The sequence below is a fragment of the Solanum stenotomum genome, chromosome 1 (assembly GCF_019186545.1).
Source record: "Solanum stenotomum isolate F172 chromosome 1, ASM1918654v1, whole genome shotgun sequence".
NCBI classification, from domain to species: Eukaryota; Viridiplantae; Streptophyta; class Magnoliopsida; order Solanales; family Solanaceae; genus Solanum; species Solanum stenotomum.
The window spans coordinates 45,790,668-45,817,140 of record NC_064282.1 but is presented as its reverse complement, the minus strand read 5'-3'; the positions used below and the strand labels follow the sequence as shown (position 1 = coordinate 45,817,140).

At 40.3% G+C, this 26,473-nt stretch overlaps 2 protein-coding genes across 2 annotated transcripts; both read left to right on the top strand.

Moving 5' to 3' along the window:
- The first annotated feature begins 11,839 nt into the window (after positions 1–11,839).
- On the top strand, positions 11,840–12,270 carry LOC125853419 (uncharacterized). Its single transcript, XM_049533105.1, has 2 exons — positions 11,840–11,900; positions 11,963–12,270. Exons 1-2 carry the CDS (start codon positions 11,840–11,842, stop codon positions 12,268–12,270), a joined length of 369 nt encoding a protein of 122 aa, XP_049389062.1.
- Positions 12,271–21,835: 9,565 nt separating this feature from the next.
- On the top strand, positions 21,836–26,259 carry LOC125853410 (uncharacterized). The gene is made up of 5 exons (XM_049533093.1): positions 21,836–21,963; positions 22,114–22,193; positions 22,257–22,553; positions 25,448–25,512; positions 26,104–26,259. The coding sequence occupies exons 1-5, from the start codon at positions 21,836–21,838 to the stop codon at positions 26,257–26,259; spliced, it is 726 nt and encodes a 241-aa protein (XP_049389050.1).
- Positions 26,260–26,473: the final 214 nt, after the last annotated feature.

Genomic DNA, 26,473 nt, shown 5'->3' with positions numbered 1-26,473 from the left:
TGGTAATATACACTATCATGCAAACCAAGCTATACAAGGAAGATTACGAGTACCACAACCTACCTACCATGCAAACATTCAATATAATGCATGCTACACTAAGGGAATATGAATCCTCAACCCTAAGCTACCCTTAGGAGAGTATGTTGTCTCAATCCTAAGCTATCCTTATGAAAGTATAAATCCTTAATCATATGCTACCATGAAGTGGTCTTGGCCTAACAAAGTCAGGCTACCATGGAGGCATTCTAGCAATGCTAGTCCAAGCTACCCTTACGAGAGTATAAATCCTCAATCCTAGGCTACATTCCTACTCTAATTCAAGCTATCATGAAAAGAATCCTACCAATGCTAATTCAAACTAACCTTAGGAGAGCATAATTCCTAAATCCCAAGCTATCATGAGAACCACTAACTCATGCTATCTAAACAAGCTATACATAAAGGGATCATATGTCACAACTTCAAGCTATTATGTTCTAACATGATTTGATTCATTTTAGGTGATTACCCCTTCAATCTAGAACCAATTTATGTGAGAAAACCTTTCACATTCTACATACATGCATTCATATAGTTCTAGGTAGGTCTTGTGGGTAAAAGACTTCCACCACAACACTCTATTTTTTATACCAATTCTATTCAAATTATCTCATTATATTAGACTTACTCTATAAGCCCTAGTGATCAACAGTATGACTTCAAGCCCTAATATGAAGCTTTACTCCACAATCATCATACTAGACTAGATCACAAGACATATTAGTCACAAGCCCTAGTGATAAGCAATTCTAAGCATAATTCATCATAAAGTCCCAAATTCAATCATTACAGTTCATGGTCTATCATACATACATAAATCTAGTTCAATTCATGATTTCATATTACCATTCTTGAATAAGCTCTATACATTATGACAATACTAGAAGATCTACCAAGAATCATCAATTTCTCATCAAAAGGCATAAACCCACATAATTTGATTTCTAGGGTTAACCATGGAATTCACAAAAATTCTTCATAATATCATAAATAAATACTAAATTAACCATAAATGAGTATTATCCAACTAATTGAATTCTTACCCAACTAAACCCACTAATTGGAAGAAACACTATCTTAGATTGGGTTCTTCTTCACAAATTTGGTGAATTTCTAGGGGACTCTATGGGTGGAAGAACCCATAGATGAAAAGCTAAACATACATTCAATCAAATCCTTACACAAGCCTTTAACAATGGATCCTTTGTTCTTGACCTTAGCTTCAAGCTCTTGCTTCTTCTTCAATGGAAGTTTTCTAGAGAGAGAAATATTTGAGAAGGAAGAACTTTTGGGATCTTTTGGGGTTTTGATTCTAATGAATTAATTGGGGTGGTAAATGACTTACAATACTTTCTATAGGTGTATAAAATCAGTATAAAATGACCCTAACTTAAAATTAATTAAAATGGAATTTTCTAAATGACCCTAGACTAGGCATCCCCGTCCCAAGGACTACGGCCGCTTTGACGGCTTGTCAAGGGCACCATGGCCTGTGGTGGTGCCCATGGTCCCTTGACCAGTAGCCACCCCAACTTGTCATGCCTCATATGAGGTTATGGCATGACCACGAGACCTCCCACGATTCGTGGTGAAGACCACGAGTCGTGGTGATGGTCATGGTTCTTGGGCAGTGCTTGGCCAAGGTTGGGCAGCCTTGGCCTTTGGCTTAGGCTTTGCCCCCTTGCCTTGGCACTTGCCCTTGCTACCCTCACACAAACCTTAGGTGGTCTTCTAAACTACGGAGTCTAACACGTTCCTTGATGTTTAACCCCAAATCCTCTCATTCTAATATGGAAAGTCTCATCTAGGATTCTATTCCTCATACATCAAACTTTAGAACCCTAGCTTGAGGCTCTAGTTGGGTCTACTAGTTTCCGGGGAATTACAATAGTTCAACTATTGTCTAGATTTTTTTAGTTTTTCTTTTTGTTTCATTTCTTGTTATGAAATTCTTTTGTGTGTTTTATTTGCTTGTTTTGGTACTAATGAAGTTTCTACAGTTACTTTGACCCCTAAGCAAGTTCCGACCTATGCCACAAAGGGCAAATCAAAGTTTGTCGCTCCCTCGTGATGTTTTGTCATTGTGGAGGACACGGAAAACTCTGACTACATTCCTCCCAACACTAGGACCTCCCTTACTGCTCCTCACACTATGAGGAACCAAGCCCAGCTAGTGGTTCCCAATGTGGTCACTGCCCCAGTATGGTGAGGGGGATACACCAATCGATTCACCTGCTGACTCAGAGTCCCCATCTGGCTGTGGCTCCGGCTCCAGTCTAATGGTGTCACTATCTCATATTTAGAGTCTGATAGTGCAGGCAATATTCTAGTGTCCCCAAGTTCCGAGCTTGCTCCAGTTGCTAAGAAGCCTAATCGATGGTGTGTGGAGGGCTAGCACCAAATCTATAGGGATGCATATATGCTGAGCGAGCACAATATGATGGCTTGACTCGTCACCGATAAGCACTAGGTTCTCACAGGTAGCCTTCACACCGCTCTAGTCATGGAGGAGAGGGGCTATTTCGTAAACACATGTGTGAATGGATGGCACGACCCTTGGGAACATACAGTGAGGAGAAAGTCAGGGAGTTCTATGTTTCCTATGCGGCTACCCTCAGAGGGTCCATCGATAAGCGGGAAAAACCCGCCGCTCAACCTCCATTTGAGGCCACACTCGTTAGGGGGTTCTCTGTTGACATCTTCGAGACCACTCTCCACCGGTTCATCTATGGTTGAGACCACACTCTGCCCATCAATACAGCAGAGTTCAACTATAGGATGTGTATTGTTCAGAGCGGAGCATTTTAGTGAATTATCAAGTAGAGGGAGTCCATTATGATATGATTGGCCTGACACCTTGCTATCGTTGAGAGCGCGTCGAGTGGGTTGAGACCCCGAGTTTGGGGATTAAGAATGTGACCCTGACCTTTGTCGCTAAATTTTTTTGCTAAGTGGTGCGTAACTGTGTGTCTCCCACTAAGGCAGATAATGTACTCACATGGGATCGTGCGGTGATGGTTGCAGTTATGGTTGTCGGTCTTGAGATAGATTTTGGCAGCATTCTGATTTCAGTGATCCATAAGAGGGTCTTTAAGACCACCACCACTATTCCATTCCCCTGCCTCATCTTCCAGCTTTGCAGAGACGCCACTAGTATGGCATTATGAGCGGTTGCTTCATGCAACGAAGACTCTTGATATTGGCCTTATTCGGGATGAGGATAATGTAGATGCACCTCGCACGAACCCACAAGTTGAGGTGCCACCATTGGGCAATGTTCTGGTAGAAGAAGTAGAGCAAATGCAGGATGATGACACTTCCCCTCCAACCACTACGGCAAATGCCCAGGCCCCTTCATCTCCGGCGGCCAGTCAGCCCCCAGGTTATCCAGAGCCTCCACTCATTCTTCCGGTTCCACATCTATCCCTCTAGCTCGATTACAAAGGCTAGAGGCATAGATGGCCACTTTGCTTCAGCATGTGAGGCCATGGATGCAGCGTGCTATAGTGGAGTCTGAGGCTAGGGTTGAGCAGCGGATGGAGTATATGATGGACCCAAAAGGTCCAGGCCATTCATCAGTGCCTAGATCCCTTTGAGTTGAGAGTCCTAGAGAGGTTAGACTCGACTATTGATGTGACCTCCCTAAAGAAGAAGATAGAGAGTCTCCGTGTTGATGTCATTGTACTTCTTGCTCCCCCAGAGACCGAGCCAGAGTCCGCCCCTACAACACCGGTTGATGATACATTATTGAGTGCCTTATTCGGAGATGGTATGCCAGCGCTAGATTCTTCATGTGTTGCTAGGACGCATCCCTGCTCCAGTCGTACTTCTGATGACACTAAAGTTGAGAGAGCGAGGAAGAGGGAGTACCAACAGACTGAGGCTGCTCGGAGGGGTTCCATAGTTGACAAGGAGATGAGACAACAGAGGGCTAGGAAGGTACGTGTTGGCACCTCTAACAGCATGAGCACTATGGATGGTGCCTTGAGCGTTGATGATAGCACGACTGAGGGTAGTTGGCTAGTTGATGGGAGCGCTACTAAGGGCGTTCCGAGTGTTGATCCAGTGGGGTCCGGGAAACCAGAGCCACCCACTTCTTGAGTGGTCTTCGGCGCATATGCGCCACAGGTTTGTTTCACCCAATACTTTACTCTTTACATTTTTTGTGCATTGGGGACAATGACACTTTATTTTTTTGGGGTGGGGTAAATGGATTGTGAGTGATAGGGTGAAGTTTGAGTAACCCAACTCATAATCCTCTTTTGGGGTTTTCTTGCATGTGTTCTTTTCCCCCAAGAGACTGTTTAATTTATGTTGAACCAACATGTTTAGGAATGTATTTGTAGGAGTAAGTAGAAAAATGATAGCATGATGGCATGAAAAAGATGAATAAAAAATTATCCATGTCCAAAAATGATGAAATGTGCTAGATCTTGTAGGCTTGATAAGTTGAATGTGCTGGATCTCAATGTGACATGATAGGAACCAATTTGACTTCATGACTTAAGCTAAAACTTGAGCTGGGTAATTTGATAATCAGAAAATGAAACAATATTCCAAGAGTGTGTGAGAAAAGTTGAATTTCAAACAATAAGTGTCAATCTAGAACTTGCCCCGTTGGTCCTACTAAGATGATATAGGCTAGAAGTTGGGAAGTGATCATATGTCTTTGTTCAAATTAGTCCACTTAAGCCTAAAATGATCCAACCAAATGAAATCAATGTTCCCTTTGATCCAAATGTTTGAGCCTAAAATAGACCATTTCTTTTGATTCAACTAACTAACCTTCCCTAAAAATGATTGTCTTTGCCCTGATCCCTCCTTTGACATGTGCACCTTGACTTAGGCCAAAAACCTAAGTTGAGGGTGGCTAATTCAAAAAGTTACCTTGATCTTGGCCATGGTCCGACATCGGATATTTGTGCACCTCGACTCATGCTAAAGACATAAGTTGACGGTGGCTATGAAAAAGGAAACTGAAAGAAAAAGGGTAAGAAAAGAGTTATGTGTTGAAAAGGAAAACTGAAAAGAGAACGATGTGACTATTGTGCAAAATGAAGCAAAAAGATGATAAACAAAAGTGCTGAAAGAAATAAAGAAAAATAAAGTGAAAGAAAAAGAAGAAAGTGAAAAATAAGAGCCACAAAATCAAAAGTCACATCTATGTTGAAAAGAGACAAGGGAATAAAAGGAAAATGAAAGGATGTCAAAAATAGGTTGAGAAAAGAGGTAAAAAGTCAATGTAATGTTAAGGAAGACAGAAAGTCACTAAAAAAGTACCCAAATGTATCACACCTGACCCTGAGCCTACGTTGCAAGCTAAGAAAGTCCTATAGTGATCCTAGCAACTAGTTTGGAGAGTCTAAGCAGTGAAAATAAGGGAAGCCTATGGTATTGAGAACTAACTATACTTGAAGTCACTTCTGAGCGTGAGTGTTGAATGAATCCTAAATCTCAAAGTTCATATCTTCTATGTGAAAAGGATTTATTTTGAAGTAAGGGCACTAGTTACATTGTTGGGAAATTGATACCTTGGTGATTGTGCATAGTGTATGTTGTGATGTCTCTTGGTCGATCTATGTCATGTTTTGATTAATATGAGTTGGTTTGTTGAGTCTAAGAGAAAAGATTTGCACTAAATAGATGGAATGGGTTGAAATTGCCATGTGATTGCTGAGTTTGTATGTCTGCTTCTACACAAGTGTCATTTAGAGTGTTGATGTGTCGCTTGAGGACAAACAACTATTAAAGTTGAGGGTGTTGATATACCGTGAGTTTACTGTATTTTTTATGCATTTCACTTAGAAGTTGTGCGTGTCTGGGGCCATTTTGTAGTGGAAATATTTTTTTTATGTGTTATGCTTGCAAGAAATAGGCTTGGACGCGGTCGAGTGGGATGAAAGCTAAAAATCTGCAGAAGTAGCCACCCACAGATGTGACCTACAGACCGTACGTCCTGTGATGGTCCGTCAAGGGTAGGTGTAGATAGGAGCCTCATGGAAGTCTGACCAAGTGTGGATGTAACGACCCTAAAAATGAACTAGTGAAACTAGAGCCTAACGTGTGTGCGTGTGTGTCTGTCTTGAGTTTTGATGGTGTTTTATGTTGTCCCGAGCCATGGTTGAGGTGTTTAGTGGTTAGACGTGAAGGTACGACTCCCCAAGGACCACCCTAAGGGTCCTTGATGAGGACCCTAAGTCTAAACCCCAAGACCCCACGGAAACCATCAAGTTGGCCAAAACATGGTGACCTACGGATAGGGTTCACGCCCCGTAGGTCCATCCACACCCCGTGGATAGCCTCCGTAGGTCAAGTGGCCTAAAACCAACTTGCATCCCCAGACCGCAGACCAGCAGCACTGTCCATGAATGTACTCACGGTCCATGAGTCCAGGGCGTGAATGGGTACTATTTTTCTAGTGCAGTCTCGCCAAGCTAGGGGTTAATTGGTAAATTCACCCCCAAGTCCCAATTAGTAAGTGGATGTTTATTTTAAGTGTTTTAAGGTATTTTAAGAGTAATAAAACATTAAAATGCTATTTTAGAAATCATTCTTCAATTTTCCCCAAAACAAAACCCTTCCCTCCTAAAAAGTTCTCTCTAGAAACTCCATTAGAGATCAAGGTTAAGATCAAGCTAGGGTTGGGGATTTCAAGGTGTTTCTTCTTCAATTTCGTAGGATTCTTCAAGTATAACGTATGGTGATCCTTCATCTAGGGTTATTTTTCACCCTAGAGTCAATTTCAAAGAAGTTTCAAAGTTTCAAGTTTCATGAAAAATCCTAAGATTCACTCAATCTCATGGGTTCTTGCATCAAACATTTTCGAATGATAAAATATGATTATATTGATGTTTAACTGATGCTTTAAGATGATTTTACTCCATGAACCCATGATTTCTCTCAATTCCTAAATTGTGATTTATGAAGTGGGTTTGTTGATTATGAATGAGTGTTGATGGATTCATGCTTAGATTGATTTAGATTATTGAATTGTATCATCAACTATGCCTAATTATGGTGAATTGTTTGTGAATTAAGGTTTGAGATCATTGATGAGTCCACAAATTGGACTCATTTAGGGCTTTATTTTGATAAGAATAGTGTCCTCGAATGCTTATTTTGTCTAAATATCTGATGAAAACTCTTAAGTTTTAGGTATTTGAAGTTTTAGTGAAAGCATGGACACTTAGGCGCAAAAAGGAACAAAAAGGCTGAAAAGAACGACGAAGTTGAAGCCCGAGCATCGAAAAGCACACTTGGCGATTCACCGAAGGGATTTACTCCGCCCTTTGTCTAGTACAAGAAGCCCTGAAGGAGAAAGATCAAAAAGGCAATGAAAGGAGCAGTTGGCGCTTCACCGAATAGTTCTGCGAAGCAGTACTACACCGCCCAATGGTCCAGAATGTGAAGGTGCTGAAGGCAAGCACGAAACGGCGATGAGATAGACGAAGGGCGAGTCGCCGAAGTCATTCGGCGACATCGACTAACTTCACCAAAAGATCCGCCAGCGCTATTTTCTGAAGTCTATAAATACTGAACTTATTATTATTTTTAAGAGTTAAACTTTTATTTTAGTTTCCAGAATAGAATAGTACTTTTTAGATATTTTCTCTCAAGTTTAGAGAGGGTTTTTGGGAACTTGAAGAAAGGAGTTCATCTTCCCAAATTGGAAGTGGGTCTTCTCTATTCATCTTCCTTTGCTTAAATTAAGGTTTAATTTCTTATACCCATTTAATTTTACTATCATTTTAGGTGTATTTTGTTATTTCTTGATGTGTGGCTAAAAACCCCCATTCTTGGAGTGTGATTTAGCAAATATGTGTTGATATTATTGTTGGGTCTTGCTTGCTGATAGGTTAGATGTAGTTTACTGATGATTTCACCTAGTGGTTGTGATTTAATCTAAAGAGTTTGTAGTTGCAAATACAAAGCCACTCATGTGTTTTCGGCTTGCCCGAGAGGGAGGTCGCGAAACCAAGACCACTAGACTGATGACCTAAGGAGTGGGTCGACATGAGGTTTAGCTCGAGAGGGTGAACCCTAGTCCCATATTCTAACATTCAGCTCGAGAGAGTGAGTGGGGTAAGGCGTAGGCTGGTCTTCATGCGGCAAATGGGTGTCCGAGAGGAACGCATTTGAAACGGGGTAAGTTGCCCGAGAGGGAACTTATTTTCATTCAAAGCTTAGCCTAGTCACTATTATCTTACAAATTTCTTGTCAAAAGCATGTACCCAACTATTTATCTTAACTTGTATTGCGTTCAAACCCCCAAGAACATTTCCCCATACTTGATTTTCTTGTTAATTTTTGTTGCTTTTACTACTTGTAACAAAACCCCAAAATCGATATTTGACACTTTCGTATCACCTCCTTTATTTACAATGTTTTTGTTCGTTAATGTATTGAGCTACGACTAGTTAGAGCTTAATTTTATTTTCTATCAATTCTCAAAACCACTCCGTTGGGACACGACCCCAACCTTTAGTTTGGTTACTATACTATCGACGATCATAGATACTCATACCATAGGTTAGTGTCGTTGGTCATGATAAGCCATCAAAATGGTGCCGCTGCCAGGGAGTGGTGTTATTTGAGAATTTTTAGATTAGTAGAATTTTTGTTCTTCTTAGTTATAGTTTACTAACTTAATTTGTAGTTTTGTTATCTTGTTTATATTGAAGCAGAGGAAGTGAGTATGGCGAGCAGCCCTCAGAAGCTAATGGAGTTTCTTCCATTAGAGGTAATGATATTTCGAGAGCATATCCTCACCTTCAAGCAATTAGAGGGTGAACAGATCCACAAGTCATGGGCAAGGTTTAACGAACTGATCAATCAATGCCCAATTCATGACATTCCTGACATAATTCTCCTTGATTGTTTCTACAGAAGTCTTGGTCCTGGAAACAAGAGGTTGGTCGACTAACTCATTCCAGGAGGCATTGCGAAACAACCATATATGATAGCAGCCCAAATGCTTAATCAAATGACTAAAGTGAACCAAGAAGTAGAAAAGGATTTTATGTTGGCCGCCCTAATGACTCGGATGGATGAGTTGGCTAAAAAGATGGTGAAAATTGAAATTCAGTGTAAGAGGAAGGACAAATACATCCCTCCTCATGAGCGAAGTAGTCTCAAGGATAACGAGGTTAAACGCCTTGAGGGAACACTCTCAATCATTCTCCACAAGTTAACTGAGCAAGATAGAGAGCTAAAAGAATTGAAGGAATGAAATGGATGATTTGGTCTCATTCCAAAGTCGTCCAACTCCTCGAGGACCTAATGAGTAATGTGTTGCCTCAACTCCATCAATAGAGAAACATTGGGTGGCCCAATGAGGACTTGGCCAACTCCAACAACGAAACTTGAGCAAAGATTTGCGTCGTGCCACTACGGTAAACAAGGCGCTTCTTGGGAGGCAACCCAAGGTCTTAAACGTTTAGGATCTTACTTTTATGGATAATGGTGTGTTGTGTTGTAGGTTAAAATGAGGAAATTGCGGAAAACTTCTGTTTGGCGAGTAGAAAGTCCATTTCGCAAGTTGCCAAACAAGTCTACGAGCCTGACTCAATCCACCGTTTGGCTCAATAAGAGAGTTATAGATAACCTGTAAAACTCGGTGGATTCAAAAAGCAACTCGGCGCATCGCTAACAAGTTTGGTGATCTCGATGCAGACCAACAAATTCACCCACTGAAATTCAAGAATTCTGAAGATTGGGTGGGATAAATGACCACTCGGCGAATCGGCGAGTAGGTGGGCGAGCGCGACTAAGGTCGCCAAATGGACACAAATTGAACAGCATGTATGACCAATAATCACACTTCTTCATCCTTTCCCACTTTCAAACTCCATAACTTCACACCAAGGTAGTAATTTACAATTTATCACTTTAAATTAGTATTTTAGTAGCGGATTAGTGCATGGAACTCGGATTTTTGTTGCCGACTAGCATTACAACTTTGTTTACTTAGCGAAAAGGTTAGTCTTTGAAAACTCTTCATCCGCTCTCAAAACGATAGACCTCATCTGCAACCTAGGGGTCCACTAATGCATGTTAGATCTCTCTGATATGAGTAGACATTTTCGAGTACATGCTTCTGGTTTGTAAGTTAGGGCATATTTGCTCTTACTGATTCGACTTCCTTTTTCGCTCTGCTTACTTTGAATCTAAATGTGAAAAACTATACATAGTGGGTGTTGACCATGAATGGGTGTTATGGGTCTGGGCTAAATTTCATTAATGATTGGTTTAATTTTGCCTTTGAGGTCTGTGCGATCAATTGTGCAAAGTGAGTTGAATCTCAGGCACGTTAAGTCAGTCAGTGAGCTAAGTTGAGCTTGCCGAATCAATCAGCGGTTCACCCCCTAGACCTAAATCACTTTTAAATTCTTATCTTAAGTGTTGTGGGTTCTGTAAATTTCGACGGACATACTTATGATCGCCAAAGAGGTTTGGCGAGTCGTTGATTAGATCGACGATTCTGTCTGAAATTTTATGCTACAATGTAATTACTCACTATTCTCTCTCTAACGTTTCACAGATATGGCCAAATAACTGACTAGAGGGAGGGAGAAAGGAATTGTGATCATAGAAAATACACCTCCACCCAGGGGCAAGTCTACCACAACTTCAAAAAGTAAAGGAAAGGGAAAAGCCCTCGAATTATCTGACGCAGGCTCTAACAACATAGGCTTCTACACTATCGAGTCACCCACATATAACAGTGAGAGTACAGAGTCTGACGAAGATTACCAGACAGAGGCAAGAAGGGCTGAGTTACGATCCAAAAAGATACATGATCCATATCGGATCAGAGATAGCCAATCCACCACTCCAACTCTTCCAACTCCAGGGCAAGCATTAGTGTTGTCACATCTAGTACAAGGCCCCAAACATGGATCAATGAATATATCAAAAGTGGTTGGTCTGAGGACGATTATTGAGGAGAAATGACTTTCCATATATGGGGTTATTGATAGGTATCCAAAAGTGATGGAGTGCCTGAAATACCACAAATTCCAAATCTTCACAAGACATCGCGGCTCTTACATACCAAGCTGGGGTAGAGATTTCTACGATGCATACAGTGCATTAGTACTCAACGGAATAGGCTGGTCCCATCTTTTAAAGCAGTTGACCACGTGGTTGTCAAAGGAAGGAAGGTAGCCTGTGACACTGAAACTATCAACGTAGCTTTGGCAATGTCCGATAAGATTAATGACCACTGCCAGCAGTTGATCAGGACACAGAAGTTGGATGCATTGAAAAAGTGGTTAGCACCGCTAGTCTCAGATGATAATGCTCCAACATCGTTAGTAGAAGGAGTTCCAATTGAGAAGAAAAATTTGAACATAGTTGCACAGTATTGGTTGGGATTCATCAGCAGCACAGTTATGCCATCACAGAATGAATCAATTCTTCGTCATGCTAAGGCAGCTTGTCTTGGATGCATCATGGAAAAAACCAGGATAAATCTTGGGAAGATCATTTCCTCATATATCCATATGCGTGCAAAGCAGGGCCAGACATCTCTCCATTTCTTCGTATTAATCACTGAATTATGCAAAAGAGCTCGGGAGACTAGAGGTGCAACGAAAGATGTGGAATTGGCTACCACCACCTCCACCAATATCTAAAAGATCGAAGCCGAATATCTTAAGGACCAGGCAGAAAAGAAACAGAAGGAAGCTGTGACCACTAGATTATACCTGCATAGGCATGTTTGCCTACTCCGGCCCCTAGGCCTTCAGTTGTTGTTACCCTCTATGAACCGATCACTCAAGCATCATTGATCCGAATGGGACAGTTTGCCCAAACTGCTAATTGTCAGACCGCCAACATGGAGAGCTCTATTCCAGGCATGATTTAGGTTGCCCTTGACTATGTTGTGAGCCACTAATTACTACTATTGATGCTCTAGAGGCCAGGATGTTAGTGTGTGAGCACGATCAAGGAGCCACAGAGGAAGTAACAGCCGTAAAGGCCACCATTGTAGAGCTGAAGAAAGATGTGGACTACCTAAAGTCCACTGATATATCCAAGATTTTTGGAACAGTGAAAGTTCCAGATGCGCCCGAAATGCCTCAGAATGCCGCAAGACATGGAGATGGAACGGTGCATATAATTGATCCTAAATCGGAGGTAGAAACTGACGAAGAGTTATTTGAGGAAGCTACAGCGGATGACATAGCCGAGACTGAAGAAATCATAATAAATGTTGTTGTGTGAGCGTCTTTAGCAAAGTCTCCTGCTGCGGGATCCAGTGAAGCTGGTTCTTCTGGTGGTCATTTCGGATACTGATGCCCAGACAAATGGAGCAACAGATTGGCCAGGATCACCTCTTTACCTCCCTCTTTGTCTTTCTTTATTTTGCCTCTCGAATTCTTATTACTTGCATTTGAGGACAAATTGCTTTTTATTTGTGGTGGGGTGAGGCTCACCTTTTTGTGTGCTTGTTTCAAATACTTGTGTTTTGTATACATTTGGGTTGTCTGTTTATAATTGTGTTCATAACTGCTTTTGCGATTGTTTGAGCTTATGGCTCTCTTTTGGGTTTAATTGCAAAATGATTTTTACCCTTCCGAAATTTTTTGAATTTTTTGCACATTTTTGCCACCCCTCGTGAGTTGAATGTGGCTATTCTTTTGCAAAAATTTAGGTCTCGGTTTTGATCAATACCGATGACTTGAATAGTGCTCTCAATTGAACGAACATGAATGTATGGCTACGATGAGGCCAAATGAAGTTGCGTAGACAATATGTGAACTCTTTGCATCTCGTTGTGACTAGTCATTTATCGAATTGATTCTCTTGTTATGACTGTTGCACACTAGCGAAAGTGTGTAGTTTTGCTTAACTTAAGTGTCGATTCCTTGTGTGATTAGCTTGCTTTGAACCATGCATGAATAAACCTAGAACTTGCCATGTTAGTCTAATTGATTTAGAAAGGTGTCCTCTTGATATAATCTTAGGCAACTTTAAAGAGTGTGAGCCAAATTTGGCATATACCTCTTTTGTGGCCTACCCGTGAGTGTGTGAACTCTTTTGAACACCCTTTGACCCTTACCTTCCTTTGGAAGAACCTTGATGAAACCTAGACCTCACTTGACCCACTACCTATAACCCTCTTAATTTGTGGTGCCCAAGTCCGCTTCGCAGACTTGCTCCCCCAGGAGAAATTTCTCTCTCCTCATCACAGAGAACATGGAATCCAGTGTTTCAAAAATTATTTTGCGACCAAATATTATAATTCATCTCCATGTTGCGGACTTGCTCCTTAGACAATGTTTTACGACCATCTCTCATTATTAACTATCTAAAAATCATTTAATCATCATGATATCCTTCATATCATAAAGCATAACCTTGAATTTATAATTCAAATTCAAGGTAGAGTTAAGAGTTAAGTTTTTAGAGTTCTTTTGAGTCATTTTGAGAAGTCTTTTTACAATCTTTTAAAACTTGTTTTAACGCTTGAACATTTGAGTTGAGGAAGAGTAAAGTTGAGTTCATTTTCTTTAAAATGATATATGGGAACTAAGTATTCCCAAAAGAAAATGTTTTTACATTTAATACGAGAGGAAACACCAATTTCCGAAAGAGTTCATGAGCAGCTTTAAGTACTATCTCTTTTTAGAGAAACCTTTTGAGTAATAATCTCGAAGTTGAGGAAGAGGAAATGTTTTCATTCAAACATAATGAGCTAAGTTATATTTTGGGAGTAGTATTGAGCACTGATGTGGGTGAGAATTCTAACAACTCTAAGCCCCCATAAACCATGTAGCCCACGTGGGTAGAAAGGGTCATGCTTTTTAGATGATTCCTTATTGCTTTTTAAGCATAGACTAGTGGATCCACAAAGTTGAGGAGTTCTATATCCTGGCAAAGTATTGGACAGTTCTGGCAGCGTGGGCTAGAAGTTGTATCATCACATAACTCATAGTGATGGTTGTCGGTTAGAGAATCTCCCAAACAGGGTATTTTGTATTTTTATATACAAACTGAGTTATTATTGTATCTGTAAATACATTGAGTTTTTATTACTATTTTACATGCTTTATATAAACTGAACTTTTATCATCATTTTATATTGCATTGAGTTGAGTATCCATGAGTAGTTCTTGAGTTGAGTAGAGTCGAGGTGAGTATGTTTCTTTTTTATGAGTTCAAACTTGTAGGTTATATTCAGTATTCCCTTTACAAGCTTGTACATTCCATGTAGTGACGTCATTTGACCTGTATTTTTTGTGATGCAGATACAATTAACCAAGATCATCAACCAGCACTTCGTTGATCCAGTTGAGTTCTAGAGTTGTTCGGTGAGCCTCATTGCTTCCGGAGGATCCCTTATTTATTTTTTGTTCTTCAGTTTGTTAGGATGATCGGGGGTCTTGTCCCAACATCCCTCATAGTATTAGAGGCTTCATAGATAGATAGATAGTGGTTCATGAGTCTTGTTCATATCAGTTGTTATGTTCTAGACTTGAGTTGCCCTTGAGGCCAGTTTGAATATTTTATTTCTAAAATATTCTTAGATTATCTTTTGAGATTTGAGTTAAAGTTTACATTTGATTTCATCTTATGTCGATTAAGTCTTCCGTTGAGAGTTGAGCCGGGTCAAGGGTTTGCTTGGGGCCAGCAATGGTTTTTGAGTGCCAAACGTCCAAGGTATAGGCTCGGGGCGTGACAAACTTGGTATCAGAGCACAGAGTTTAAGAGTCCTAGGGTGTCTATGAAACCGTGTCTGTAGAGTCTTAGTTATCGGTGTGAAGAGCGCCATATCTATAATTACAAGGCTGCAACATTTAGGAACTAACTCACTTCTTTCGTACTCTTTTCATGCGATAGAGTTTAACTCTATGAAGTTTCTTTCTAATTTGTGCATGTGTGTATCTTTCAGATCATGCCTCCACGATGAGTTGTTTGAGGTTGTCCTTCTAGGAGGAATGTTGAGGATCAAGGAGTACCTAATTTACCTGAAGTACAACCCCAAGAAAAGGTCACAAATGTTGAGTTCCGAGATGCTATTTGAATGTTGAGTCAAGTGGAACTATCTATAATTAGGAGATTGCAACATTTACGAACTATCTCACTTCTTTCGTACTTTTTTCATGCGATAGAGTTTAACTCTATCAAGTTTCTTTCTAATTCGTGCTTGCGCGTATCTTTCATATCATGCCTCCATGAAGAGTTGTCTGAAGTCATCCTTCTAGGAGGAATGTTGAGGATCAAGGGGTACCTAATGCATCAGAAGTGCAATCCTAAGAAAAGGTCGCAAATGTTGAGTTCTGGGATGCTATCCGGATGTTGAGTCAAATGGTGGCCAACCAAGATGATCAGCAGAGAGGGGATCGACAGGATGTGGTTGATACATCCAGAATTCGTGAGTTCTTAAGGATGAATCCTCCAAAATTCACTAGTTCAACTGTCACTAGGGATCCGAAAAACTTTGTGGAGGAATTACAGAAAGTGTTCGAGGTTATGCATGTTGTTAATGCTGAGCGAGTGGAACTAGGTGCATACCAACTGAAGTATAACGACCCAGAAAATGATAGGTTAAACTAGAGCCTAAACGTGGGGGTTGACATCAAGAGTTAAGGGAAAGGGCTAAGGGTTTTGGGTGTAGGCCATGGTTTGGGAACCTAAGCTACCTAAAACTACGCCTAGCTACTACCTTCCTAGACCACGAGGGTCTTCATGACCCGTGGTGGCCCGCATAAGTCGTGGTGCCACCTGTAGTTGGCTAAGCAATAAGTTCTAAAATGGTGCCAAGCCAAGGCTCTCCTTCACGAGCCACTTCATGGCTCGTGGTCATGACCACGGGCCATGGGAAGGCTCGTGGGATTTCTTAGCTTGATGAGGGTTGTGTCTTGATGAGAGGGCTACTGCCCCAAAGACCATGGGCACCACCACGAGACGCGGTGCCCTAAACGGTCCGTCAAAGTGGTCGTCAAGATCACTTGGTGGCAACGCAACTTGGCCAAGCTACTGCATCCATTTTCACGATTAATGGTCTTGACCACGGATAGTGGGAGGTCACGTGGACTTGCCTTAGGCCTTTGAGGGCTTGGCAAGTTGGAGGAGTACACTGCCTAGGGGACCACGAGCACCACCACGAGCCGTGCTACCCCTCACGACCCGTTAAGTTAGGCGTGGTCCTTGACGGGGCTGCCTAAAATGGGGAGTTTTAAGTAATTTCCCTTTTATTAATTATTATGTGGGATTGATTTTAAATGGTTTATATCACTAGTATATATAGTTTTAATTCTTTAAACAAGTCATTTACTCCTTATTTCCCCAAATCAAAAGAAAGAGTTCGTCTGTCCAAAAATTCTCTCTCTAAACTCAAAGAAGAAGAAGGGAACCATTGAAGATAGGGTTTGTGGATTCAAGGTGTTTCTTACTCAAATTTCATGGGGAATCAATAGACAGGTATGGTAGTCCTCATCCTTGTTTAACTTTTCATTCAAGGAGCCAATTCCAAAGGTGATTTCAAGTTATCAAAAACTTAGGGTTTTACTCAATCTCATAGGTTCCTTCATCAAACGTTTTCAAATGCTTATTAATGACAAGTTATGATTTTATTAGTGCTTAATTGATGATTTATGATGAAAATACTCTATGAACCCATGAATTCTCTCAATTCCTAAATTATGCCTTTATGAAGTGGGTTTGATGATTATGAAATCTTATGAATGGAATATGTCTAAATTGCTATGGTTAATTGAATTGTATCATTAACCCATGCCTGAATTATAGTAAATTTTTGGTGTGTTGGTGTGTTGATGATTTGAGATTCATGGCCTTGAAGGCATAGAATGAGGAATTTAAGTATTATCATGATATCTTGTGTATGAATCAGAATCCAATGAAGTTGATGTGATCATGTATTGAACGTAATTGTGTTATAATTGAAAGGCTATTTCTCAATTTGACACTTATGAATGTTGATAATGTAAAGTGAAGGGTTCTTCATGGCAATTGTATATCTTGAATTTGTAGGCTTATGCATCCTATTCTTGTATAGATTAAAGTAATGTGGATTGATGCATCTTGAATTGGTAGGCTAATGCACCTTTTCTTATATGGATGAATGTATATTGACTTGATGAATGTGAATCGATAGGCTTAGGGCATTTCTTTGACAATTGGATGATGAAGTATTCTAGGCTATGTCATGAACCGGTAGACCTAGTGTTGGTATCCCTTCATGATGACTCTAGAAATTAATGTGATGTTAAACCTTGAATAGGTAGTCCTAGTGTTGGTAGCCCTTTCATGTGTGAAATGATGAACCTTGTATCGGTGGACCCAAATGTTGGTAGCCCTTCTTGAGGATTCAATGAGCTATCCATGTAATGTACCATGAATCGATAATGGAATTCCTTTCATTTGTAATGATGTGTCTTGGGTCGATAGGCCAATAGCATTCCTCTCAAGCACAATAATGAAATGTAAATGAACTATTCTATGGGAATAGAGGCTAAGCACCAAGTGGATATGGTAAGATGGAAACTCTCTCAATGTTAGGCTAGGGTTCCACTGAACATCTTCCTATCCCATAACTATGTGCCTGCATAGGATTTTATCTAGTGGATTCCATCCAAGCTAAATGTACCTTATTCTACCTTAGGCAAGTAGGACACCTTTTTCCTGTGTGGGGCCATATGACACTGGATTCCATAGTTAGCTCTCATGGTCTATGTCGGTTAATGCTTATTCCCATCATGTGAGATGTTCATTATGGTTTCTTAAGAAGTTCTATGAAGTGTGGGTGGTAGCATGGGATGTCATCCATGCATTGCACGAGTAGGCTTTGAGAGGGTCATAGTGAGTTCTCTAAGTCTTAATGACTAATGTATGAAAGTCCTTTTAATGAAGCTAATGAAGAATGTTGACTTAAATGTCTAATGTGACTATGCATGTTATATTTGGGTTGTATTATGAGTTACTTTCCCTTGTCATGACTTATGAAATGTTTATGTCTCTTATGTATGGATATTGTGTAAAGGTCAAAGGTTGAATGGTAAGTTCACTTTTGGTGACCTTAATTTGGTACTTTAGTGTGGATGGTGGTATGGGATGCTATCCATACATTGCACAAGGTATAGCATGAGGGTTACTTGAGGTGAAGGCTTAATGTGAAGGTAATGGTTTAAATGTTGTTTATGGCTCTATTGTGAGAAATGACTTATATGTTGGTTATGTTTGTACAATATGCATCTTATACTTATGTTCATGAAGTTTTATCATAATGGCATACTAGCATGACTTTCAAATAACATGTCCCTTTTAAACATATTTTTGCATGGCTATCATACTTAGTACTTAATTGTGCTAACCCATATTTCTTCATGTTTTACTACAAGTGTAGGTTCCGGCAAGTGAGATGCTTCTCTCTAGTTCAAGTGCTTGGATCAAGATCTTTCCAAGGCACAGTGGTATGTCCTCATAGATTGAGGACAAGTACTTTAGAAGTTTCTTTTCTTTCATGTAACAGACAATTGTTAGTCTTTTGATTACAAAGGGTCGTGACCCTATTTTAGTTTTCTAAGACATTGTTTAGATGGCCATGTGAAACTTTAGACTTCCGCTGTGTTTTTAAATGAAGGTTTTGGATTGTTTGGATTTAAATAAGTTTTTTATTCCATACTATTTCTATATCGAATGCAATGAAATACTATGAGGCTTGTATGAGACCCCTTCGGGGTCAAGTACGTCGTGTCGCATCTAGGGGCTAGCCTTGGGTCGTGACAAACATGGTTTCAGAGCATAAGACTTTGGAAATGGTTTTTAGGATTGATGTCTCACAAACCACGTCTAGTAGAGTATTGTTCATCGGTGTGAGTCGCGACACATCTATGAGCGAGAGGCTATAGGACACTAGGAAGTTACACTTCTTTCATTATTCTTAAAGTCATGCCTTAGAGTGTAGCTCTATAAGTGTCCTTTTCCTAATCCTTCTCTTGTGTTTATAGGATATGAATACAAGAAGGACGCCCGCAAGGAGAGTGGAAGAGGAAGTTGTGAATGAGGAAGTTCCGCCCCAAGGTCCTCAAGACGACCAAGTTCCGATTGATGCTCCGGCCATGACTAATGATGAAATTAGGTCATCTTTTCTAACCTTAGCCCAAGCTATGACGGCACAAGTTACTAGAGATATGGGGCCTAGAGTGAATTATATTGAGAGTACTATGGCTTCTAGGTTGAGGGACTTTGTGAGGATGAACCCACCAGTTTTTATAGGTTCCAAGGTAGGAGATGATCCCCAAGACTTTTTGGATGAGGTGTATAAGATAGTCAATGATATGGGAGTTACTTCTATTTAAAAATTGGAACTTGCTGCCTACCAATTGAAAGATGCTGCCCAAATTTTGTTTACTCAATGGAAGAGCAACAGGCCTATAGGAGTGAGGTCTATAGATTGGGAATTGTTCAAGGAAGCTTTTCTTGGTAGATTCTTTCCCCGTGAGAAGAGGGTGGTTAAGATGGAGGAGTTTATCAACCTTAGGCAAGGTAACATGAGTGTCCAAGAGTACTCCTTGAAGTTAACCCAATTGTCTAAGTATGCTCCATCTTTGGTGTTTAACCCTAGAGATGAGATGAGTAGGTTTGTTACCGGTATATCCGACCTAGTTGAGGAAGAGTGTCGTACGGCAATGCTCCATGATGATATGAACATTTCTAGAATCATGGTGTATGCTCAATCTATTAAGGAGTTCAAACTCAAGAGGAATAATAGAGAGTTGAAGAGGTCTAGGCCCGATGAGCAAGGTCAACCTATATTCAAGAAGAGAACTCCAAATCAAGATTCTTCAAGCACTCCTAAGGTTAACCAAGAGAAAGGTGGTGAATCTCAATTTTCTAAACCTACTTGCACCACTTCTGGTAAGAGCCACTATGGGAAGTGCTTAGCCGGTACTGGTGGGTGCTATGGGTGTGAAAAAAGTGATCATCAAGTGAGAAATTGTCCTACTCTTACGACCAAAGAAAGGGAGGCGAAACAAGCTTCTCTTAATGGCCGGATCTTGATGCTCCAAAAAGGAATCGTTTCTATGCTCTTCAAGCTAACAAGGACAAAGGAGCTAATCTAGATAAAGGCACCAGTAAGTGATAGTTCCTTATGGTCATGAATGATTTGCTTTAGTTGGGTTTCTCTTAAGTGGGAAATATTATGTTGAATAGTAAGGTTGTGGAGAGTTTTGATACCCTTGTCACTTTCTTCTATTCCTATTCAAGCTTGAGACCAAGAGTTCCTTGTAGCTTGTTTCATGTTTTGGAGACATGTGTGATTAATGTGTTTCCATGATCTCCTTATGTCATGCATGTTTTGATGAGATTTATGTTATATGAGAAAAATGAGTTTTCATGATTGTGTTCCTCATGTTGATATGCATCTATAATGAGTTCCCTAAATACTTCATGAGTTGAATTGTTGAGCATGCCTATATGTGTTTTTGAAAAACTTGCATAATTGCCTTATGATGTTGTAATGAGCATGATGTGAGTTGGAGAAGGAAGTTCCTCTAAAAAAATAAGAAATGTAATGTTTTTGTGCATAATGAGTTTGTAGAAGTAGTTCCTACTTTCTTGTAATGCATTGAGCTTATTGATGTTGAGTTGATGTTCCTCCTATGGTTATGCATTTATATTAATGTGTCATGCATAATGGGCTGCTAGTCTTGAGTCGTTATCCCTTAAAGTGTTTAAAGTGTCATTCGAGGATGAATGTTCCTAAGGGGGGGATAATATAATGACCTGGAAAATGATAGGTTAAACAAGAGCCCAAATGTGAGGGTTGACGTCAAAAGTTAAGGGCAAGGACTAACGATTTTGGGTGTAGGCCATGGTTTGGGAACCTAGGCTACCTAAAACTAGGCCTAGCTACTGCCTTCCTAGACCACGAGGGTCTTCACGACCCGTGGTGCCACCCGTGGTTGGCTAGGCAGTAAGCCCTAGAATGGTGCCAAGCCAAGGATCTCCTTCACGAGCCACTTCACGGCTCGTGGTCATGACCACGGGAAATGGGAAGGCTCGTGGGATTTCCTTAGCTTGATGGGATGTCTGTTTTAAGCATGTTTTTGCATGGCTATCATACTTAGTGCTTAATTGTGCTAACCCATATTTCTTCATGTTTTACTACAAGTGTAGGTTCCGGCAAGTGAGTTGCTTCTCTCTAGTTCAAGTGCTTGGATCAAGATCCTTTCAAGGCCGAGTGGTATGTCCTCATAGATTGAGGACAAGTAATTTAGAAGTTTCTTTTCTTTGATGTAATAGAAAATTGTTAGTATTTTGATTGTAAAGAGCTATGACCCTACTTTAGTTTTCAAGACATTGTTTAGATTACCATGTGAGACTTTAGACTTCCGCTGTGTTTTTGAATGAAATTTTTGGATTGTTTGGATTTAAATAAGTTTTTAATTCCATACTATTTCTATATCGAATGCAATGAAATGCTATGAGGCTTGTATGAGACTCCTTCAGGGTCAAGTACACTGTATCGCATCTACGGGTAAGCCTTGGTTTGTGACATGAAGGGTGTTTCTAGAGTGTGGTACGACCAATGGAAGAAGAGTAGAGTTGAGGGTGCACCGTACCACATGGAAGAAGAGTAGAGTTGAGGGTGAACCAATTGTGAGATGGTCTATGTTTAAAGGTGCCTTCATGGGGCGTTTCTTTACCCGTGAACTGAGAGAGGCAAAGGTAAGAGAATTCCTCACTCTTAAGCAACGAATCTTTGAGTTTGCAAGAGTATAGCCTCAAGTTCACCCAACTTTCCCGCTATGCTCCGGAGATGGTTGATGATATGAGGAGCACAATGAGTTTGTCTGTTTCTAGGTTGTCTCGTCTGTCAAGCAAAGAGGGTAAGGCAGCTATGTTGATAGGAGATACGGACATAGCAAGACTTATGATCCATGTGCAGTAGGTTGAGGAAGATAAGTTGAGAGATAGAGAAGAGTTCAGAAACAAGAAATCTAAGACAATTGGGAACGAGTCCAGAAATTAGAAAAGTAATGCGAACCAAACGTCTTTCCAACAAAAGCAAAATTGACCTGCTCCATCTTGTGCTAGTGCACCTGCACCAAGGAACAGAGGTGAGTTCAAGAATCAGAATTCACAGAATTTCAGAGCTGGACCTGCACAGTTTCAGGGTAGTGTGGCATAAGGAGGTAATGGGACTCTTGCATGTGCGAAGTGTGGTAGGAACCACTCAGGAGTCTGTCGTGATGGTTCCACTAGTTGCTTCAAGTGTGGTCACAATGGTCACTTCGTGAGGGAGTTCCCAAAGAATAGGAAGGGTGGTGGAAATGGGGGGGGGGGCAATAGAGACCAATATTCTTCAGTGACTCCGGTAGACAGAGTTGCACCTAGAGCAGTTACTTCAGGGACAGGTGGAGGGGAAAACCGTCTGTATGCTATCACTAGTTGTCAAAAGCAAGATAATTCATCTAATGTTGTCACTAGTATGATCAAAGGTTTTAGTTTTGATGTATATGCATTGCTAGATCCAAGTATGAGTCTATATTTTGTGACTCCATATATAGCTATGAGGTTCGATATTATTCCCAAACAACTTCTTGAGCCCTTCAGTGTTTCCACACCTGTTGGTCTCTACCTGAGAGAATTTATAGTGGTTGTACCATTTCAGTCAATCACAAGGACACCATGGGTGACTTAGTCGAGTTAGACATGGTAGATTTTGATATTATTCTAGGTATGGATTGGACTCATGCCTGTTATGCCTCAGTTGATAGTAAGACTCGTGTAGTTAAGTTCCAATTTCCTAATGAGCTAGTTATAGAGTGGAGGAGTAGTTCAGCAATGCCTAAGGGTCATTTTATTTCGTACCTTAAGGCAAGAAAGCTAGTTTCCAAAGGGTGCATCTATCACTTAGTCCGAGTTAATGACTCTAGTGTTGAGACACCACATGTTCAGTCAGTTCGAGCTGTGAGTGAGTTTTCAGAGGTCTTTCCAGATGATCTTCTTGGAGTCCCTCCTGAGAGAGAAATAGACTTCGATATAGATATTCTTCCCGATACTCGTCCTATCTCTATTCCAACAAATAGAATGACTCCAGCTGAGTTAAAAGAGTTAAAAAAGCAGTTGAAAGACCTTCTTGAGAAATGCTTCATTCGACCAAGTGTTGTACCTTGGGGCGCTCCAGTATTATTTGTGAGGAAGAAAGATGGTTCTCTTAGAATGTGTATATATTACTATTAGTTTAACAAGGTTACTATCAAGAATAAGTATCATCTTCCAAGGATTGATGATCTTTTCAATCAACTTCAAGGTGCCACTTGTTTTTCTAAGATAGACCTCAGATCAAGCTATCATCAGTTGAGAGTAAGAGAAAGTGACATCCCTCAGACGGCTTTCGGGACCCGATATAGTCATTATGAGTTTTTGGTCATGTCTTTTGGTTTGACTAATGCTCCTGCAGCATTCATGGACCTTATAAACAGAGTGTTGAAGACTTATCTAGATATGTTTGCTATCGTCTTCATTGATGACATTCTAATCTATTTGAGGAATGAGAAAGATCATGCTAGTCATCTCGGAGTACTTCTTCAAACTCTCTAGGATAGAGAGTTGTATGCTAAATTTTCAAGTGCAAATTTTGGCTTGAGTTTGTGTCTTTCTTGGGCCATATTGTTTCTGGTGATGGGATTCGAGTTGACACTCAAAAGATTAAGGCAGTGCAAAATTGGCCTAGACCCACATCTCCAACATATATTAGGAGTTTCTTTGGATTGGCTGGTTATTATAGAAGGTTTGTCGAGGGGTTCTCATCTATTTCATCCCCGTTGACGATGTTGACTCAGAATATAGTTAAGTTTCAATGGTTTGAAGCTTGTAATAAAATCTTTCAGGAATTGAAAACTAGGTTGACTACTGCCCTAGTATTGACTTACCAAAAGGTACGTAAGGTTTTGTTATGTATTGTGATGCGTCCTGTAACACCTCGGATTCAAGAAATACCAAAAATGCAGATTTTTTAAAACTGTTGGTGCCACTGAAGGAGGCCAAACCACGGCCCGTGGTATGGGCCACGGACCATCAGTATTGTCTGTGGTTAGCCACCTAAGAATCTCCAGAAAGTCGCAAACCCACGGCAAAACCTACAGACCGTAGGTGGGACCTTGGTCCGTAGTCCAGGTCTGGGGATCGTGACCCTCAACACCCAGCCTCAGATGCCAAACGATGCCCTGCCAAGAAGGATCGTCAGTCAGTCCACGGTCCGTCGGTCAGTCCACGGTCCGTCAGTCAGGGCCGTCAATGACCTCATCAGATTTTAAGTTGGGGTCGTTTTAATCTTTTCCCTTTGCATTGGACATTTAAACTACATCATTTTATTCAGTTTAAGCCCTGTAAACTATTCAGAACTTACCCAAAAACATTCCTTCACCAAAATTCACCAGAACTTTGAGCGAAAAATAAGAGAAAGAGTCTACCAACCCCTCCAGAACACGCAGCGGGTTTTCTTCAATTCCAGCCCTAAAATCGAAGGATTTCTCCATAGATTTCGTCAACAGGTATGTGAGATTTCACTATTAGGTTATTTTCATCAACTATGTCCCTAGAATTCAGTCAAATTCTTGATTCGCTATATCTTGCTTAGATCTAGGGTTTTTAAAACCTTAGATATTGGCTGTGATTTAACTGTTATAGTATTCTTAATCAAATTATCATGCTTTCGTGAAGTCATTGCTTAGTTCCTTGCATGAAACTCAGAACCCTAGTTGTGTAGATTCTCTTAATTCATGAATTACACTTGCTAGGTCAGTTAAACATATACACATGCTCCATTTTCAAATGTTTCATTGTTAGTACCTAAATGTTGCATTCTCATACTTGCATGTCAGAATATTGAGTTATCCAGTATTTCAGTTATGTTGTGTCATACACATTTCTAGTTTGGAGTAGGCTTATTATCGAGTTGGACTAGGGTTCATTGTACCCTCATAGTCCCTGAATTATGTACCCTTGTAGGTTTATAAGTCGCCTTTGTTGGGCATCAGATTTAGTGATCACGCAACTCATGCCTGTATACCCCTGGCAAGGTATATTGGGTCCTCTCGATAGGGCCTATACATCGGACTCTGCATTTAGCTCATATGGTTTTATGTCGGTTAATAATAGCTCCCACAGTCAGACTCTAGTGCATTTGACCAAGTCATACTTCAGTATTTAGTCTCAGCATGTTAAATTCATGATTAATACTTGGTCATTTCATTTAGCTCTGTTTTTAGTTATATTTTAGTATCTATGTTTCAGTTCAGATTATGTCATTGCTCAGTTGTGTTTGTTCAACTTTTATACTTTGTTCAGCTATTATTATGTCCAACATGCTCGGTATATTCCAAGTACTAATACATACTCTGCACTACATCCTTTTATGATGTAGGTTCAGGTATTCAGCATCAGATCACGCATAGATTGGTTCCCAATCAATATTCAGTAGCTTCAACGGTGAGTCTTCATACTTTGAGGACAATAGACATGTCTTTCATATTTAGTCTTTTATTTTAGTTTTCAGTTTTCAGTTTTGCTAGAGTTAGTTGGGGGAATGTCCCAGCAACTCTAGTCAGTAGAGGCTTTTGAGACATAGTATTAGATTCAGTTTTATATTTGAGTGAATGTTCAGTATCATTGAACTTTTTGTAGTTTTATATAAATTCAAGTCAGTATTGGGTATTCCCCATCTTTCAGTTATCTCTTGTTTTAGCTTTCGCATAGTATCTCTTTATTCAGTATTTTCAGTATGCTTATGATATGCCAGACTCAGAGTTAGCTTGGGGTCATTCGTGATCCTAGGTCCCGTGTTATGTCAAGGGGGTAGCCTCGGGGCTGACAAACTTGGTATCAGAGCATTAGGTTCAAGAGTCCTAGGATGTCTGAAAGCCGCACTAAGTAAAGTCTCTTTCATGGGTGTGAAGTGCACCACATCAATGAGAGAGAGGCTACGAAGTGTTTTAAGAAAAACTTCTCCTTTTTTGTTATATTTATCGTGCGTGGGTATGATCCAACTTCTCATTTCTAATTTGTTGTTATATGTTTCAGATCATGCTTCCTCGTAGAGCTTATCCAGGCAATACTAACGCAGTTCCTCTAGTCCTATACTGTGAGGTTACGAATGCAAAAAATTTGGAATGCGATCCAACTTTTGGCTCAGAGTGTAGCCAACCAGAACAATCAGCAAGTCCCAATTCCTACTAATACTAATGGTGGGTTAGTGGCAGCTAGAGTTTTTATATTTTCTTCGAATGAATCCGCTTAAGTTTCTAGTGTCGCAGATTGGTTACAACCCACAAAACTTCATTTATGAGGTTAAGAAAGTCTTTTGAGTGACGCAAATGACTAGAAATGATAGGGTAGAGTTGGTATCCTACCAACTTAAGGATGTGGCTCACATTTTATTCACTTAGTGGAA